The sequence below is a fragment of the Podarcis raffonei genome, chromosome 3 (assembly GCF_027172205.1).
Source record: "Podarcis raffonei isolate rPodRaf1 chromosome 3, rPodRaf1.pri, whole genome shotgun sequence".
In the NCBI taxonomy this organism is placed as follows: Eukaryota; Metazoa; Chordata; class Lepidosauria; order Squamata; family Lacertidae; genus Podarcis; species Podarcis raffonei.
In genome coordinates, this window is record NC_070604.1 from 112,389,226 (window position 1) to 112,407,670 (window position 18,445).

At 43.9% G+C, this 18,445-nt stretch overlaps 1 protein-coding gene across 2 annotated transcripts in view; it reads left to right on the forward strand.

Moving 5' to 3' along the window:
- The first annotated feature begins 17,171 nt into the window (after nucleotides 1-17,171).
- Nucleotides 17,172-18,445, forward strand: part of ACYP2 (acylphosphatase 2) — a 69,017-nt gene continuing 67,743 nt past the window's right edge. The window contains exon 1 of one of the 2 annotated variants that reach the window (XM_053383639.1): nucleotides 17,172-17,499. In XM_053383639.1, the coding sequence (XP_053239614.1) occupies nucleotides 17,448-17,499 (52 nt within the window). In that variant the 5' untranslated portion in view covers nucleotides 17,172-17,447. The remainder of the gene's footprint in view (nucleotides 17,500-18,445) is intronic. The other variant, XM_053383640.1, reaches the window with a different exon arrangement.

Consider the following 18,445-nt stretch of genomic DNA (forward strand, 5'->3'; position numbering starts at 1 on the left):
AGAAATAATAACCTTTTGGACTTTGCCACCCATCAGTGAGGCAGTGGATCCAAGACTGGATTGGCCGCAAAGAAACTGTCACGTGCCTGTTGCCTCAACTAGGTAAGACTGAGTAGCTATGTAACTGTAAGGATCAAACACATTTATATTGAAGGCAGTTTCCTTTGGGTGGCTGTTCATGGCCAAGGTTCATGCACCCTAGCTCTTAGCCCCTGGTTAACTGCTGGAGCTATTTCCAGAACTACCATTGTCTATATGTTGATTCATCATTTATTCTGAATGATCATTACTGAAGACTCAGTAGCAGTTCTTTGCACCTTGATGACGCAAGCATGAAAGGGGGCAATGTGGACAGTCCTGGAGAAACTACTGCTGCATTCTTTAAGGTTCTACAAGACCCATTTGTTTTTGCTGCAACAAACTAAAACGGTTACCGCTCTAGAATATGTTACTCGTACATTGTTATGGCAGACAGTTAAACCATAGTACCAATTATGTGACTCATTCTTTCACACCTCGTTTCTCAGCATCCTCAAGCAAGGCGAAGTGTTTGCCTTGAATCAAAAGTAGCTTCCACTGAGCAAAAGTAAACCATAACCTAAGTTCCCTGAACAAAGCCAGGCTTTTTTTAACCTAACATAGTATGTATACTCAGTTCTTCTTGCACCTGAGGTCTAAAGAAGACTAGCTGACTAGTTCAGACAACATGAAGCAGCTACTGATTTTCATTTTAGTGCCATACATTCACCTGGTTCAATAAAAGGCACTCTTACCACCTTCCTTACCCAGTGTTTATTATCTGGGACTAACCTAGTCAATTAACAGAAAAAAAATCATATTATTGGCGAAGTGTACCTACTTGTTCTGAGGCCGTTTGTGCTAACTGCTGCAGGAATCTCAACTACAGTCTCCATGAGAATTGGCCATCCAACCTCTGCTTTAAAACCTGCAGGGAAGGAGAGTCCACAATCTCCGTTCCACCGTCAAATAACTCTCTGAAAGTTCTTCCTGATGTTTAGCTGGAATCTCCTTTCTTGTAACTTGAAGCCATTGGTTCAAGTCCTACCTTCCACAGCAGGAGAAAACAAGCATGCTCCCTCTTCCATGTGGCAGCCCTTGAGATATTTGAAGATGGCTATCATATCTCCTCTTAGTCTCCTCTTTTCCAGGCTAAATATACCCAGCTCCTCATAAGGCTTGGTTTCCAGACCCTTGATCATCTTGGTTGCCCTCCTCTGTACACATTCCAGATTGTTAAAATCCTTCTTCAATTGTGGTGCCCAGAACTGGACACAGTATTTCAGGTATGGTGTGACCAAGGCAGAATAGAGTGGTACTATTACTTCCCTTAATCTGGACACTATACTTCTGTTGATGCAGCCTAGAATAGCGGCATCACAATGTTGACTCATGTTAAATTTTTGGTCCACCAAGACCCCTAGATCCTTTCCACATGTACTGCTAGTAAGCTAGGTATCCCCCATCTTAAATTTGTGCATCTGGTTCTTCCTGCCTCAGTGCAGAACCTTACGTTTGTCCATATTGAAATTCGTTTTGTTAGCTTGGGCCCAGTTCTCCAATCTGTTAAGGTCATCTTGAATCCCAATTCTGTCAATAGCAGTCAATACCTTCCAAGCATGAACACACACTCTATTCCCAGAATAACTTGCACAGGACAATATCTTTTAAAAATACGTTCATGGAATGTGTAAGGGGCTGCACCCTACTGCACACTATGTTTCTTAGCTATGTGGATGCAGAATTGAGGCCCCATTGCACAAGCAGAAATGGAGCAGAATAACAACTGAATGGATTCAGAATAACAACTGAATATATAAAAAGAAACTGGTCACCTCAAATTAGTTATCCACCAGAGGGTTTGAGCAAGCAAATACTGTTTGTTTGGTTCCACTGGAGAAAATAAAACGACCTCCACTCCAAAATAAACAATGTATAAATCTGTTTCATGGCAACTATTCCATGGAAATCTGCCTGAATACCTAACATTACTGACCTGTCCCAGAATTCTTAATGTTTTCATCTAGGACTTTGTGTTTCTTTCACCTTTGCAAGTAAGTTTTTTGCTTGAATATTTGCATTAAAAAGTTAGACTCTTTTCTCTCTCTCGCTCTTTTCTTAAATAGTGCTTCTGCCAGATTGACCCAGTGTGACAAAGAGTATGTGGGAGTGTACGAGCTCACCCTTCTCTCTGCATCTTGCATACAAATATGGTATTAATGGCTGCAAAAACCGTCATTCTCTTCTGTGTGGAAACTAAAGCAGCACGATAATTTTTCTAATTGCAAATTTTGCTGACAGAATTACTCAAACTGAATGGCACAACAGGGGTGAAATATCTATGAATCATCCCTTGAAATTGCATTTTCAGGAGAGCTGAATTAACCAATGCAAGATTGTTAAAAATGAAAACGAGGGTTTGTTGAAAATCTGGCCGTGGGTGTGGAATAAGAGAGGCTGTTAAAACACGGAGCCTGATCCTACCAACGTTTACTCATCAGTATGTCCCACTGCGTTCAACGGGGCTTACTACAAAGTGAGCAAAGCCAGGATTGCATCCTGAGACCTCTTTTTAAAATATATAAATGTAATGATTTTCAGTGCTCTTAAGCAGGATGCAGGCATCCCAAAACAGAATCTACCTAAGCAATTAAGGTTGATTCACATTTCACAGTTAAAGTCTTGTTGTTGTTATTATTATTATTTTATTTATAGTTTTCCATTTTACAACAAATACTACATTTCCCACATCAGATTCCAATATTCATGAATTAAGATAAAGTCCCATCCACCTGACAAGGTGAATACCTGGAAAGTCACAATGATCACAGGAAAACAGTCAAAAATTCAAGAGAAGCTGACTTTGAGAAAGTAGGAAGGAAGTAGTGATAAACAATGCAATGTAATGGCAAATCTTGTCTCAGATGCACATTTCTAGCTGGTCTCATGCATTATGGTCTCATGCAACAATATTGGTCTATCTGTGTTGGAGTCAGACACAGGTCAGCATGGAAGAGGCAGAGCACCATTGTTAGTGAAGTTAATTCTTTATTCCAGGAAATGAACATACAACTCAGAAACACTTCCCAGTAGGTCTTGCCCCTATGGAGCAGTTGCCAGGGCTGAAAGTCCCTGCCTTCAACCCTAAGGCCTTCAACATTCAGGAGAGGTTTCCCAAGCAGGTGTATCTACGCACCTCTGGTCTCTGTTCTGCCAAGCATATAGAAAAAGAGCTGTATAAGATACTACGTAAGAAGAAATAGCTGTAATTTAGACAGGTTCAAAGCTCCAATGAACATTTTCAGCCATTTAATCAGAACAGCAAAGAACTTCATGCCATAGCACAGGGATTGGCCCCGTGAAGCCAAATGTGCCACAACAGCTCCAATACCACAAATGCATCATTTGAGTTGGCCCAGATATGTCTCCAAGTCATTCTGAGACTTCAGAGGCACTCTTCAGTTGCAAAGTATCCTAAGTTTTGAAAGAGAGATAGTTTTGTGCCTGGGAAACCCAGGTTTCATGTTGCCGCTGAGCAGGTAGTCTTGGGCAACTTGCATTCAGTTTAACCTAAAATGAGGCTCAAATGAGATTAGGAAATATTATAACCTGCCGTGTTCCTTGAGGGCAGGACAGGAAAGAAAATCTAATTAAAATGAGCATGAGCACGTCTCGGTTATTCAGCTTCAGGTCTGAATGTACTTGTTGCAATCACGTCGGCCTCGTTAACTTTCTGTGTGTAACCACTGAGGGTTGTGTGCAAGTACATGCTGTTGTCGTCTTAGTTATTACACTTTGCTTCTCACTGCTTCTCTCTTCCATTGTTTACAAGCATCTTTGGTGATGTATGAAAATAGACAATCCATAGGCTGAATTTTCAGAGGCACTCAGTTTTTCAGAGGCACAATTTTTCATAGGTGATTTTCAGTTGCACTCAGTCCTCACACCCCTCATTTAGGATTTTATTTAAAGAGGAAAAGTATTTTCTTTACAGTTTAGCAGGGACCAGTTCAGCAAGATTTTGTTGGCCTGAACGCCAAAGGCGCACAGATAATATACACCTTCTCTCCTTACTGCGGCTGAGTGTGGGAAGAACCCAAAAGTATTAATCACTTGGAATCCCTCTGGTTATTGTTAATACTTCTGCCAATCTACTGCATTGGCAAATTCCTTTACGTATCATGGTGTTTAATAACACCTTTTCTATAAGAATGGGGTGGGACAGGTGAGAGAAAAAGAAACCCGATAGCTGAAGAGACACACAATTTAATATGACAACAGGGTGAAGAGAGATTAAACATTTTAGGCAAAATCATAACAGGTTTTTCACCAGTGGTGTGACAACATCCTCTCCCCTCATAGGATGCTTTTAACGAGCCAGACTATTGGTCTGTCAGTGTTGTGGTAACAGTTTTCCAGGGATTCAGACAAGCATCTTTCTGAGCCAGCCTTGTGGGTACATGCCGGGGAATTGAGCCTGGTGGGGGACTGAGGGGTTGAGAATTGTCCCTATTTTCATCTGAGGAATGTTGGATGGTGTGCTATCTTATGGAGTGCATGCATATCCGCTATTATGCTGCCTTTCTAAAATGAAAAAAGAAAAGCCTGATAAGTAAAATAAAATGTTTTTAGCAAGTAACAGAGAAATGAATACCTACTGTTTATCATGAAGCATCCCCCCCCCTTTTTAAAATGCTGCTTCTGAGTAGCTTTGCACCCACCTTGAGTGTTTTTGCCTAGCTGGAATGCATTTCTAATCTCTAATGCGGCACATTGCTTGTCTGGATAGAGAGGTGTGTCTGAATGTAGAAGCTAAAGGTAAAGGTACCCCTGCCCGTACGGGCCAGTCTTGACAGACTCTAGGGTTGTGCTCCAGAGAAGCGGACACGGAGCAATGGATCCAAACTACAAGAAAGAAGATTCCACCTAAACATTAGGAAGAACTTCCTGACAGTAAGAGCTGTTCAACAGTGGAATTTGCTGCCAAGGAGTGTGGAGTCTCCTTCTTTGGAGGTCTTTAAGCAAAGGCTTGACAACCATATGTCAGGAGTGCTCTGGTGGTGTTTCCTGCTTGGCAGGGGGTTGGACTCGATGGCCCTTGTGGTCTCTTCCAACTCTATGATTCTATGATTCTATGATCTCACTCAAGAGGCCGGGGGCCAGCGCTGTCCGGAGACACTTCTGGGTCACGTGGCAAGCCAGAGCCACACACGGAAACGCCGTTTACCTTCCCGCTAGAAACTAGAATGTAGAAACTAGCCTGCTGTAAATTGCACCTGTAGCTCCATACAGTTTTGCTTCTGGACCCACCCACCCCGTCATATGGCCCGTTAAAGATTGCCCAGATGGGAATGTGGCCCTCAGTTTGGAAGAAAAAAACTCTCTACCCCTGCTCTAAAACACTGGTCTTCAGCTTTCCCTTCCTTTCTCTTGGCAAAACAAAATTTTAAAAATCCTTCCAGTAGCACCTTAAAAGGTAAAGGTACCCCTGCCCATACTGGCCAGTCGTGTCCGAATCTAGGGTTGCGTGCTCATCTCGCTCAAGAGGCCGTGAGCCGGCGCCGTCCGAAGACACTTCCGGGTCACGTGGAGTAGCACCTTAGAGACCAACTAAGTTTGATATTCGTATGAGCTTTCGTGTGCATGCACACTTCTTCAGATAGCACACGAAAGCTCATACCAATAACAAACTTAGTTGGTCTCTAAGGTGCTACTGGAAGGATTTTTTTTATTTTGTTTCGACTATGGCAGACCAAGACGGCTACCTACCTTTCTCTTGGCAGATCAAGATGAGTAGATGACAGCAAAGGCTGCAAGATTTTTAGCTGGGGCAATCAGAATACGGTCCACTATTTGACTGCTGATTCAGGACCGTAAACTGTGTTTTATATAATCGACTTTTTATTTCTGTTCTTTGTATATCGCATTGTTCTTTTGTTGCTATGGCCAATGGCTCATGCAAATAAAGTTTTGTTCATTCATTCACTGGCCTTCAGCCGATGGTTCAGATCCTACAACTGTGTGACCCACCAACATGACTCTTGCCAGATGTATTGATTTTCTTTTTTAAAGCAATAGCTCCCATTATGCATTTTTAAGCTGAAGGTGGGCCCCGGTCTAAAAATGTTGAAAATCAGTGCTCTAAGGTTCATTAAAAATAAGCTGCACTAAGTACTATAACAATCACCTTGTTTTTACAAGTTGGGAACTGTTGCGTTACAGTCTGTCAACAAAAGTGATTATTTGGTGGTGGGGAAACAGAACTTATCCCATCCTAAAAAAAAAATAATCACCAGCATATTACATTATTAGTGCAAAGTGAAAAATCAGCAGTACTGTTCTGGGGGCCAAGCAGCTTAAAATGGATGACAGCAACAGGTGCAGCTCAGCAGTGTTCCGTTGCAAGTTTAGACAAGGACATACTACAGAATTTTAGGTCAAAAGCTGCTGTCAATATAAGGCTAAGGCTGCAATCTTAAGTATACTGGTTTGGAAGAATAAAGCAGGGCATATTTAGAATCAAATGACTGCAGGATTTTTCTTTTCAGAGGGTGCAACGGAAAGATTTTCAGAGGTTGCTAAAGGGTGGGTTTGTACTGAAGGTTGATTTAGGATTGAAGTCGACGTGTTTGAAAAGGTAAGCAAATGAGGAAGATTCAGGACAGGCAAAAGAAAATAACGTCACACAGCACATAGTTAAACTCTGAAATTTGCCCCTGCAAGAGGCAAGGATGGCCAGCTTGTATGGCTTTAAAAGAGGGTTAAACAAATTATTATATTTTTATATTATTATTATTATTATTATTATTATTATTATTATTATTATTATTTTGTATACTGCCCATCATCTGTAGATCTCAGGGCGGTTCACAACATAAAAGTACAATGTAAAAAAGACAAAATACATAATAAAAGTAAGAATGAAAACAAACCCATAACACCCCCACCCACAACAATTTAAAAGGGCAATGGATGTAAATCAGCCAAAGGCTTGGTCGAAGAGGAGCATTTTTGCCTGGTGCCTAAAAGATATATACTGCATTTTTTTTTAGATTTGTCTTGAGAGAGTCTTTAGACCTCTTTTGCTGTCCACAAGTATTTCCTTTCCTCCACAGTCACTTATGGACACACCATTCAGACCTTGTTCTTGGAAGACAATCTTACTCGGCTACGAGTGATCGCCAAAGAAGGAGAATAAAGATTTATAAAGAAGGCGCCAGGCGAGCCTCCCCGGAGAAAGCATTCCACAAAAGGGGAGCCACTGCAGAAAAGGCCCATTCTCATGCCGCCACCCTCCAGACCTCTCATGGAGAAGGCACACAAAGAAGGGTCTCAGAGGATGATCTCAGTAGGTTCATATGCAGAGAGATGGTCTTTGAGGTATTGTGGTCCTGAATCAGATAAGGCTATCAGTGTCTATAAACCCTGATGGATTTGTTTCTACCTCCACTGTTGGAGGCAATATGCTTCTGAATACCAGTTGCTGGAAACCCCAGGAGGGGAGAGTGCTCTTGTGCCCAGATCCTGCTTTCCGTGGGTACCTGGCTGGCCCGATCCAGCAGGATCTTCCTATGTGGAACTGAACAGCACCATGGTTGATACCTCTCCCTGCCTCTTTATTTGTTAATGCTGCTTTAAATGAATACCATATTTTTCGCTCCATAAGACACACTTTTTCCCTCCTGAAAAGTAAGGGGAAATGTGTGTGCGTCTTATGGAGCGAATGCAGGTGGGAGGCTCTGCTCAGTGCTCCCTTTAAAGAGCCGCGTGGAGCGTGTATGCGGCTCTTGGGGACTTTTCCCCGAGGAGGGAGAAGGGCAGCCCGTCAGTCCCTTCTCCCTCCTTGGGGAAAAGCCCCCAAGAGCTGCACACGTGTTCTGCGCACTCTTTAAAGGGAGCACGGCTTTTGCGGGTTTTTGCGGGAGGCGGGGGAAGGGACAGAGGGCAGCCCCTCTCTTCCCCACCTCGCGGGAAAGCCCCCAAGAGCCGCACTCCCTTTAAAGAGCCACGCGAAGTGTGTGTGCAGCTCTTGGGGGCTTTTCCCCGAGGAGGGAGAAGGGGAGCTACCAGTGACGGGCTACCCTTCTCCCTTCTCAGGGAAAAGCCTGCAGGCGCCGCACACACGTTCCATGCGGCTTGTGAAAGGAAGCATTGAGCAGAGCCTGGGATGCATACAGGCTCTGCTCAGTGCTCCCTTTAAAGAATATTTTTTTTTCTGGCATTCCCCTTCTAAAAACTAGGTGCATCTTATGGTCTGGTGTGTCTTATGGAGCGAAAAGTACGGTAATTTAAAATTTCATAAAAATAGGTTGCAATATTTTAACAGGTATTTTGGAAACTGGTTATGAAAACACCATAATTTAATAACACAAGGAGAGGCTGCTGGATCAATGGCCCATCTAATCCAGACCATGTATTCTTCTGTTGTGTAGAAATACTGCAAATTTTGTTGATTTACTCCTTTCATATTCATACCCTTGTGCAAGATCATCATGTCCCTTCCTTGGTTGTTGTTGTTTTCCTAAACTAAAAAAAACCACCTTAGGCTCCCCACCCATATTAACACTTGCATTCCATACATCAATATGTTAATTCATATCTTGTCATATGGAAGATGAAATAAGCCCTGGATAAGTATCCTTGTGCCTTTTCCAGCTCTGTGATACCATTAAAAGAAGAAGTGTCTATAACTATCCACACAATTCCAAAGGTGACCATATATTTATTTTTAAAAATTGGCATTCTTATATTTCCCTTTAATTTTCAATACCTTTAATAATAATTCCATGGATTTTGTCACATCAGCTATAGAAGCAGAGTGCTCTGAGTTACTCACTGTTCTCAAGACCTCTTCCCTGCCATTTCATAGCCATTTCAGACCCCATCAGTTTTTATGTGATTCCCACTATGCATCACTTTGCAGTTACCGACACTGGAATCTCATTTTCCATTTTGTTGCCGAATAATCGAGGCTAGAGAGAGCTTTCTGGAGCTTTTCATCATTAAAATGACAGCCAGGGCTTGAGATCCGAAAGTGTGAGCCTCATCGGCTAGATAAACCTAACTTACACATGTTTCTATGGCCACCCCATTTCCATATTCTCTTTGACCCTGGGTACCATGCAGCTGTGTGCCAGAGATGTATACTTTTCTGTTGCACAGAACTACTATTTTATGCTTTGAATTCCCAAGCATGATTGCTATTTTCAGACGGTATAAAGAGAAAGCAAGTATTTTCAGAAATGCCTCCGGCTCTGCTGTTAACAATAATGCAGAGCTCTGAATAGTTTAAGAGCGGTTTTTGAATTGATGAAGCTGAATGTTTCAGAAACCTATTATTGCTGGGGGGCACCACATTTTTTGTTTAAAAAAGGAAATGGTTTAAACTTCCCCCTCTTCTTCCAACAAGCTTCTACTAAGCCACTGGGAAAATGGCAATACCTTCAATGATAAATATTTCACAGGCTATGAATCAGTACAAAATCCATCTGTCAAGTTTTCACCACATCTTGGTTGCCGTTGGCATGAAAAAGGCGCCATTGGTTCCTCCGGACTCGTATAACAGAGAGCTTCATATCCTGAGCTGAAAATCCCATCTGCAGAGCTTGCAACCCTAACTTCTTCCTTCTTGTTAAGTGGGAGGAATACCGACTGATAATATTCGAAATAGCACGGCCACCTGGCATTTCCTGGCATTCAAGCTGGAGAACAAACGGAGCGATCCAAATCTGAGAACTGTGAAGGAAACACAACCCTCCCATTGAAGAGAATTTCCAGCACTGCTGGTTATCAGCAGGGCAAAACTGTTCACACATTTCTGCACTCGACAGCTGGCTGCTTTAGCTCAACTCACACCAGGGCCATCAATGCCACCTTCCATTTAGGAAGTTTTTCAACCAGCCTACAAGATGTGATGATTCTGAGCTGCATTCTAGGCAAACACCTCCTTTCCATTAATAATTCCTATTACAGCAACTAGCGCTGTGGGTTAAACCACTGGACCTCTTGGGCTTGCCGGTCAGAAGGTTGGCGGTTCGAATCCCCGCGACGGGGTGAGCTCCCGTTGCTCGGTCCCTGCTCCTGCCAACCTAGCAGTTCGAAAGCACGTCAAAGTGCAAGTAGATAAATAGGTACCGCTCTGGCGGGAAGGTAAACAGCATTTCCGTGCGCTGCTCTAGTTCGCCAGAAGTGGCTTAGTCATGCTGGCCACATGACCCGGAAGCTGTACGCCAGCTCCCTCGGCCAATAAAGCGAGATGAGCGCCGCAACCCCAGAGTTGGTCACGACTGGACCTAATGGTCAGGGGTCTTTACCAACATCTCATATCAGGGATGATTCACACCCTGGCCGGCACTTTCTTGATCTCCTGCCCTCAGGCAGAAGATATAGAAGCATGATTAGTCGCACCAACAGGGTAAAGAATAATAATAATAATAATAATAATAATAATAATAATAATAATAATATCTTTATTGTCATTGCCCCCTCTCAGGGACAACGAAATTACTCGACTGCTCCATAAAAACACTAATTAAAACAATACAGTATAGTACAGCAAGGAAGATTAGATGACTTTCAAAGTCCAGGCTTCCCATTCAGGGCTGAGATCGCTCTGGAGAAGAAGCTGTTCTTAAGACGGCTCGTTCTTGTCTTCATCGTCCTGTATCTCCGTCCCGACGGCAGGAGCTCGAAGAGACAGTGACCAGGATGCGATGGATCTTTTACTATCTTTTACAGCTTCTATCCGTGGGCTGTTAGGCTGCTGAATGAAAAGATAACAACAGGGCAACTGACTTTCGGGTTTGGTGGGTGTGCGTCAGTAAACGAGGGGAATTAAGACTAAGAGAGTTGAGTGGGGGGGTGCTCGTGTAATCTCACTGTATACAAGTGACAATAAAGTATTTCAGTTTCAAATTTCTTTGCATGCTACAATTCCAGGACTCGCAAGGAATTAACACTCAACCGTGCCCAGGGATCAGACTCTAAATGACTTGATATTACTTTCCACCTACGGTTATCTTGTCATACTTTCAATTGGAAGGCTTCCTCTAAAATGCTATTTTGGCAAGCCTCCTGGGTGCTAGTGCCTCTAGCCCCCAAAACTAATTTTAACATATCACAAAATCAACCTAGGAAGCTAGGCATGAGTAAATTCAAATACATCATGAGCCAGAATCATTTATCCATTATTCTCTCCTTGATAAGCAAATGTCAACCCCATATCTTTCAACAGCCATCCATCCAGATAGTACCAATAGTGACAATGTGCCTGTGTGCCGTCTTCCTTTAGCAGTGAACCAAACTGTTGCTTTGAAACGCATTTCCCCCTCCCTCTCGATATCTCTACAAGTGCAATGGGAAGCCAGATTGCACAGCTTGAGCTGATTCTGCAACCATCCCTGTACACTACATAGATGGCCCACTGAAGCCTTTGTGCATCCAAACCAAAAGAACCTCTTTCCAGAGTGCTGTGAGAATAAGCGCAACTTCCTTCTGGTAGACCGATGCCAGCAATTAGCCTGCAGAAATCTGGTGAGTCTGCTAGTCTGTAAACCACCACCTACTCATTAGTTTGCTGCATCTTGGGTAGCTTAGTCAGCAGAGCATGAGACTCTTAATATCAGGGTCGTGGGTCTGAGCCCCACGTTGGGCAAAAGACTCCTGCATTGCAGGGGGTTGGATCAGGGATGTCCAACCAGTAAAATTTTGGGAAATGATATACAATGAGTTGAAAAAAAAGTTTAAAATGACATTTGTAAAAAAACCAGAAGCATTTTTGTTAGGGATTGTAGGACAAGACCTGCCAAGAAAAACAAAGAATTTATTTATGTATGCTACAACAGCAGCAATACAAGGATGGAAGAATGAAGAAATCCCAACGAAAGAACAGTGGCAAGAAAAATTTATGAGCTATGCAGAGTTGGCTAAATTGACATATAAACTGCGGTTCAAGGACAACTGTGACTTTAAGGAAGAACGGGAGCTTTTTACAAATTATCTAAAAAGACAGCAAAATGAACTGGACTCCTTGGCAGGTTTTGAATAAACATACACAAATTTATTGGTTGATAACATGATAGATAGATAAGGTAAGGATACGTATAACTTTATAACATGCAGAGAATAATATGTGTAGAGAAATCAGAGAGAGGAGCTGAGGGAAGTCCCTGGTGAGAGGGAGGGATGGAAGGGGGGGTAGGAAAAAAGGGGGGGATAATGTATGTGATTATACGGTTTTGTTGTTGTTTAGTCGTGTCCAACTCTTCGTGACCCCATGGACCAGAGCACGCCAGGCACTCCTGTCTTCCACTGCCTCTTGCAGTTTGGTCAGACTCATGTTTGTAGCTTTGAGAACACTGTCCAACCATCTCGTCCTCTGTCGTCCCCTTCTCCTTGTGCCTTTCATCTTTCCCAACATCGGTTTAATAATTATACGGTTTAATAATTATACGGTTTAATAATTTGTTATGTTGAAATTGTTTAATTTTTTTTAAGGGATGTCCAACCAGTAGATTTTGATCTACCGGTAGATCCCCAGCTGATTCTGGTAGATCGCGGGGACCTTATCGTGTACAAAAAATTACAGGAAAAAGCTAAAAAAACTCTGTGCAATCCCCCCCCACGCATGCTCCTCTTCCCTCCAATGACAATGGGTAGATCACTGCCAGTTTTTTTATACTGGGAGTAGATCGCAGTCTCTTGGGAGTTGGACATGCCTGGACTTGATGATGACCCTCACCCTCCCTTCCAATTCTACAATTCTATTATCTCTGGAATGCAAGCATGTGGTCAACAACACTGTGGCTGAATGGGGACTAATTCAGCTACATGCCAGTCAACGCACAGAAATGTGATTCTAGTCCTCATGGTTACAAAAACAAAACAAAACTCTGAAAAGCCTGCAAACATTGACCATATGATCTAAAGACCTGGAAGCGAAAAGGATTGACAAGCAATGTCCTTTGATTGTGTTGCATTTCACATTTCTATTGTAAGCTGCACTGTGAAAATGCAGTTGGAGTTAAAGTAAAATAAAGGTTCACTTAAAAGCCAATAACACCTAAATAAAATGTCATTTGTTCCATTGGTGTCAGACACACAATATTTCAACTTTTGGAGCTGCTGTCCTGTGGAAGTGAATGCATTACGTGAAACCAAGTTGTGGTCTGAAGTTTTCTGTCAATCACAGAATCCACTCAGCAAGATTCGGTTGAAATGCCTGCTGGGAAGAGTGCTAATGCCTCACAATCTTGAGCTGCTAATGAGAGTTTCTTTTGTCGCTTCTAGGAAGAAACACAGGGCTCATGTCGTTAATGAAAACGCATTAAATAGCGTCAATCTTTTGCACTGGCAACCCACCACTACTGAAAGCCACGACTGGGGCAACCCACACACTTTCCTGTTGCTTTAGTTCTTTCATGAGTCCCATGTTTCCCACCTGGTTTGCCATCACAGTGTGAAAAGAGCAACAATTAATCCCCCCATTTCCTAGGAAACAACCGTTCTACCAAGTACCAATTCCGATGGCTTTAAATAACCCCAAAAGTTGAGTCTTTTGGGAATCCAATCTGCAGCAGAACTGCAAACTTTACAAAAGTTTTAGTTCCTTTCTGGATTTATGATCCAGATTGGAGTGTGGAATTTATGACTTTTTAGTTAGGATTTTAAAAGATGCTTTAAAGGTTTGACCACTTTAACAAAAAGCCCCTTCTCATAACATAAGAAGTCAACATCTCTTCTCAAAAGCTTGTTGACTGTGATACCCCACAAGGAAGGCATTGAGGAACAGAGTTCCCTGATTCCACACGGTGTGTCAAGGTGGAGAAACAGAGCCATTTAATCTGTACACCTTTTAGAGCTGCTTCTCAGCAATGTGCTAGATATTTGAACCTGTACAAAGCCTGAGACAGTGATAACTTTATCTGATTCGGATAGCGTGACAGAACCCAGGCGTACCTTTCTCCCAAGAGTCACCTTGGACAAATAGGATGTTGATGGACAAAGTCTGTCTTTGTCTCTGATGATGGAAACTCTGCTTACCACCTTTCAATGATAGAAAAACCCAGGAGCAGCCCATTCCATTTAAATATCAGGAAGAACTTTCTGACAGTAAGAGCTGTTTGACCGACTCCCTCAGGAGGTTGTGGACACTCCTTCATCAGAGGTTTTTTTTAGCAGAGATTGGATGGCCATCTGTCTTGGATGCTGTACTTGAGATTCCTGCACTGGTTGGACTAGATCAGGCTTCCTCAAACTTGGCCTTCCATATGTTTTGAGACTACAATTCCCATCATCCCTGACCACTAGTCCTGCTAGCTAGGGAGCATGGGAGTTGTAGGCCAAAAACATCTGGGGGGCCGAGTTTGAGGAAGCCTGAACTAGATTATTACCATGGTCCCTTTCAACTTCAATTCCATGATTCTATGAAATTAGGTTAGGCTCAAATGGCCAATTATTATTATGCTAATTGAATATCTATGTACCTTGGGTGTCAAACAGAATCCGTTCCGGAAGTCCGTTCGACTTCCGAAAACGTTTGACAACCAAGGCTTCCTGTATCCAATCGGAAGCGTCAGACGTTTGGCTTCCAAAGAACGTTCGCAAACCAGAACACTCACTTCCGGGTTTGCGGCGTTCGGGAGTCAAAGGTACAACTGTATAGTTTTTGCTGCCTATATTGGGTAGTTTTGTCTTCCAATGGCAGAACCCAGGCATAGCCCGTAGAAGGGTGAGAAATTATGTTGGGCTGCAACTCCCATCATCCCTGACCATTGACAATACTGCAATACTAGCCGGGGCTGATAGGAGGTGGTTGCTGGGGTGTTTCGCCTGCATGGCCAAACTTGGCCCTCCAGATGTTTTGGGACTACAACTCCCATCATCTCTAGCTAACAGGGCCAGTGGTCAAGGATGATGGGAACTGTAGTCCCAAAACATCTGGAGGTGTACATTGCTCTGGCAGTGTACATATTGTAGTCCTCCATTGCTCTTGAGACTGTTCTGCCTCATACCTCTTTAATTCAGGCATAGGCAAACTGGCCCTCCAGATGAATTGGGACTACAACTCCCATCATCCCTGACCACTGATCATGTTAGCTAGGGATGATGGGAGTTGTAGTCCCAAAACATCTGGAGGGCCAAGTTTGCCTATGCCTGCCTTTAATTCCTCCTCTGTGTCCAACTCAAAATCAAAATCACCTCTGAAAAAATGGGTCCCATGTACCAGTTGAGCTGAAGGGGGTGGTTTCTGTTCCTTTAAAGCTGTCATTTTAAAGCTGTTCCTTTAAAGCTTTTTTTCTCTGTCATATATTTCTGTTTTTTTTGATGTATTTGCTTTTTATATGAGCTTTATGTATGGAAATGATACATTTTGAAATGATGAATCTTTTGTTTTGTAAAACCTTAATAAATATTTATTTTTTTTAAAAAAATTAAAGCTGTCAGTTGCTCCTCTAAAATTTGTGCACGGTTTGACTTGCAATGCATTCCTGGCAGGGGGCAGCAACCAACAAAGCATTTTCCAACCATTCTACACCAGCCATATCTGGATCTCCCTGCATAATATTATTTTGTACTCACACACACAAAAAAACAAACTGGGAGTTTACCCTGCATGTGCTTCAGGAAGAAAACTGACCTTTGTTGGTTGGGAATTTAGTACAGTATGCAAAGTGCGACCTTTGAGTCCCCAGGATGCCTAGAATACTCTTTGGGTGTTAGTTAAGGTTATTTATTTGGTGTTGCTTCTAAATTTATCTGATGTCCTCCGCTTCCTCTCGACTCAGCTCTGATTTCTGCTAGAAACATACCCTAATTTTATCTTCAGATAGTACCTGATTAAATAATGTCAACTAATCATATGCCTTTCTTAAATTAGCCAATTAAATCCGCATACATTTGTGTGTGTGTATGACATTTTCAGAATTAAGGAAAGCACATCCTTTTTTAAATGCTGGGAATTATGTAGCAAAGCATTTTCTCTTGCATATGAGAGAGAAGGGCAAGTCTCCTGTATTGTGTATACTTTTTTAAATTCTTATTTTAAAAAAGCAACAGCTGCCAAATTAGTTGGGTGCTATTCTGGTTAATTGGATTATTCATCCATTACTTCCTTACCACTTCCTTACCTAGTATTCAAGGCCCAAAGGATGAGGTAGCTTATGCTAACAGTGATTGAGTTAGCCCTCTCCCCAGGTTCCATAGCGGATTATTCTGCATAGCCTTCTCCACGATTTTCCCCAACCCTCTTTTAACGCCATCCAAGTTGCTGGCCATCCCTGCCTCCTGTGGAAGTGAGTTCCATAGTCCCACTACTACTACTACTACTATTATTATTATTATTAAAAATAATAACCTGGCACTAAAAATAACAGAGGTGGTGTCAGTAAAAGCTGCCCTGGAAACATGGGTGTGGCCAGGATTTTTGTTGGGGAGGGCAAACTTTATGTTTGTTTGCGGGGGGGGGGGCGGTGCGGTGCAGAACCTCAGTTAAAGGTAAAGGCAAAGGGACCCCTGACCATTAGGTCCAGTCGTGACCGACTCTGGGGTTGTGGCGCTCATCTCGCTTTATTGGCCGAGGGAGCCGGCGTACAGTCATGTGGTCAGCATGACTAAGCCGCTTCTGGCAAACCAGAGCAGGGCACGGAAACACCGTTTACCTTCCTGCCGGAGCGGTACCTATTTATCTACTTGCACTTTGACGTGCTTTCGAACTGCTAGGTTGGCAGGAGCAAAGACCGAGCAACGGGAGCTCACCCCGTCGCGGGGATTCGAACCGCCGACCTTCTGATCGGCAAGTCCTGGGCTCTGTGGTTTAACCCACAGCGCCACCCGCGTCCCAGAACCTCAGTTAGTTAAGTATTTTTATTTTTATCAATAAAAATCCCTGCCCCCCAGGGCTACGCCCATGCCTGGGAAATTATCTTATATGCTTGGTACAGGAAAGGTTTTCAAAGCAGGGGCCGGAAAGGGCACTGCTCTACATCAAGTGGCAGAGAGTTCCAAAGGGCAGGCGCCGGCAACGCTAAGCCAAGCGAGCGGGTTCTTTAGCAGAATGCGGAGCGGGAGTTAACGCGGTATCCCTGTCGTGAGGGGCCCAGCCTGTATCCCCTCCCCCCTCGGCCACATCCCAATCCCTCCAGCAGAGAGCTTAGGGAGAAGTTGAAGCCTCTCCCAACTTCCTTTCTCCTCAGAGAGAGAAAGGGATGCCGGTGGCGGCTGCGCTCCCGGACTAGGCGGGCGGTCGCTATCCCGCGAAGCTTGAGCCTCCCGACTTTCCGTCGCGACCTCCGCCAGCTGAGGCTCTTCGAGCCGCTCTCGCGTCTTCTCGGCGCTCTCGCTGCCCTTTCCCCACCGGTGACGCTGCGCGGCGGGGGGGGGCGGCGGGTTGTCTCCGGTGCCGGGTCTGGCGGTTTGACGCTTCCCTCACCATGTCTCGGGTCCTCAAGTCGGTGGATTACGAAGTGTTCGGCCGGGTGCAGGGTGATTGTTATTATTATTATTATCGTTATTATTATTAATAATAATAAAGGAGGGGGAGGGGGAGTGTATTCGAATTACCAGAAGACAGGGGAAAGGGAGAGAGGGCGCATGCGCGAGGTTCCCTCAGGCTGTGGAAGCTTGCCGAGAGGGGGCGCGAGAAAGGGAGCGAATTCGCATGCGCGAGTACCGTCGCCTGAGGCGCATGTGCGGTTACGGGCAACGTTCGGAGTTCCTCCGCGAGCCAGAAGTGGAGCCCCCCCCCCCCGGCTACGCAGGGACTCTGCTGCGCATGCGCAACGTGCAGAGAAAGCGAAAACGTGCAAGGTGGTTGCTTTGGGTATCTTAACGCCTATTGATTTTGTTGCTTCGATTGTAAGAATTCCCCCCCACACACACTTTATTTCTTTCTCGTGCTTCGTTTACTGGTTTCAGGAGGAGCATTTTCCCCCGCAGCCTAAGACTGCAACTCTTATTATTTCAAATGGCTTAATAGGGTGGTTGTTATTGCTGTTATTAAGGAGAGGAAATGCAAAAACTTCTGCCACAAGGAACCCTTCAGCGCATATTTCATCAGTGAATAACCTTGCACACTGCCTGGTTGGCTAATTTAAAGTGTTGGTGGTGTTGTTGTTTAGTCGTTTAGTCGTGTCCGACTCTTAAAGCCCTAAATGGCCTCAGTCCAGTACAGTGGTACCTCGGGATGCGAATGGGATTTGTTCCAGAGCCCCATTCACATCCTGAATAAAACGTAAGACGCAACTGTGCGTGCGCGGGTCGCGTTTCGCCGCTTCCACGCATGCGCATGACGTCATTTTGACCGTCTGCATGAGCGGGCCCCGTTACTTGCGGGTTGCCGCGGGGCGCAACCTGAAAATACCGTATTTTTTGCTCTATAAGACTCACTTTTTCCCTCCTAAAAAGTAAGGGGAAATGTGTGTGCGTCTTA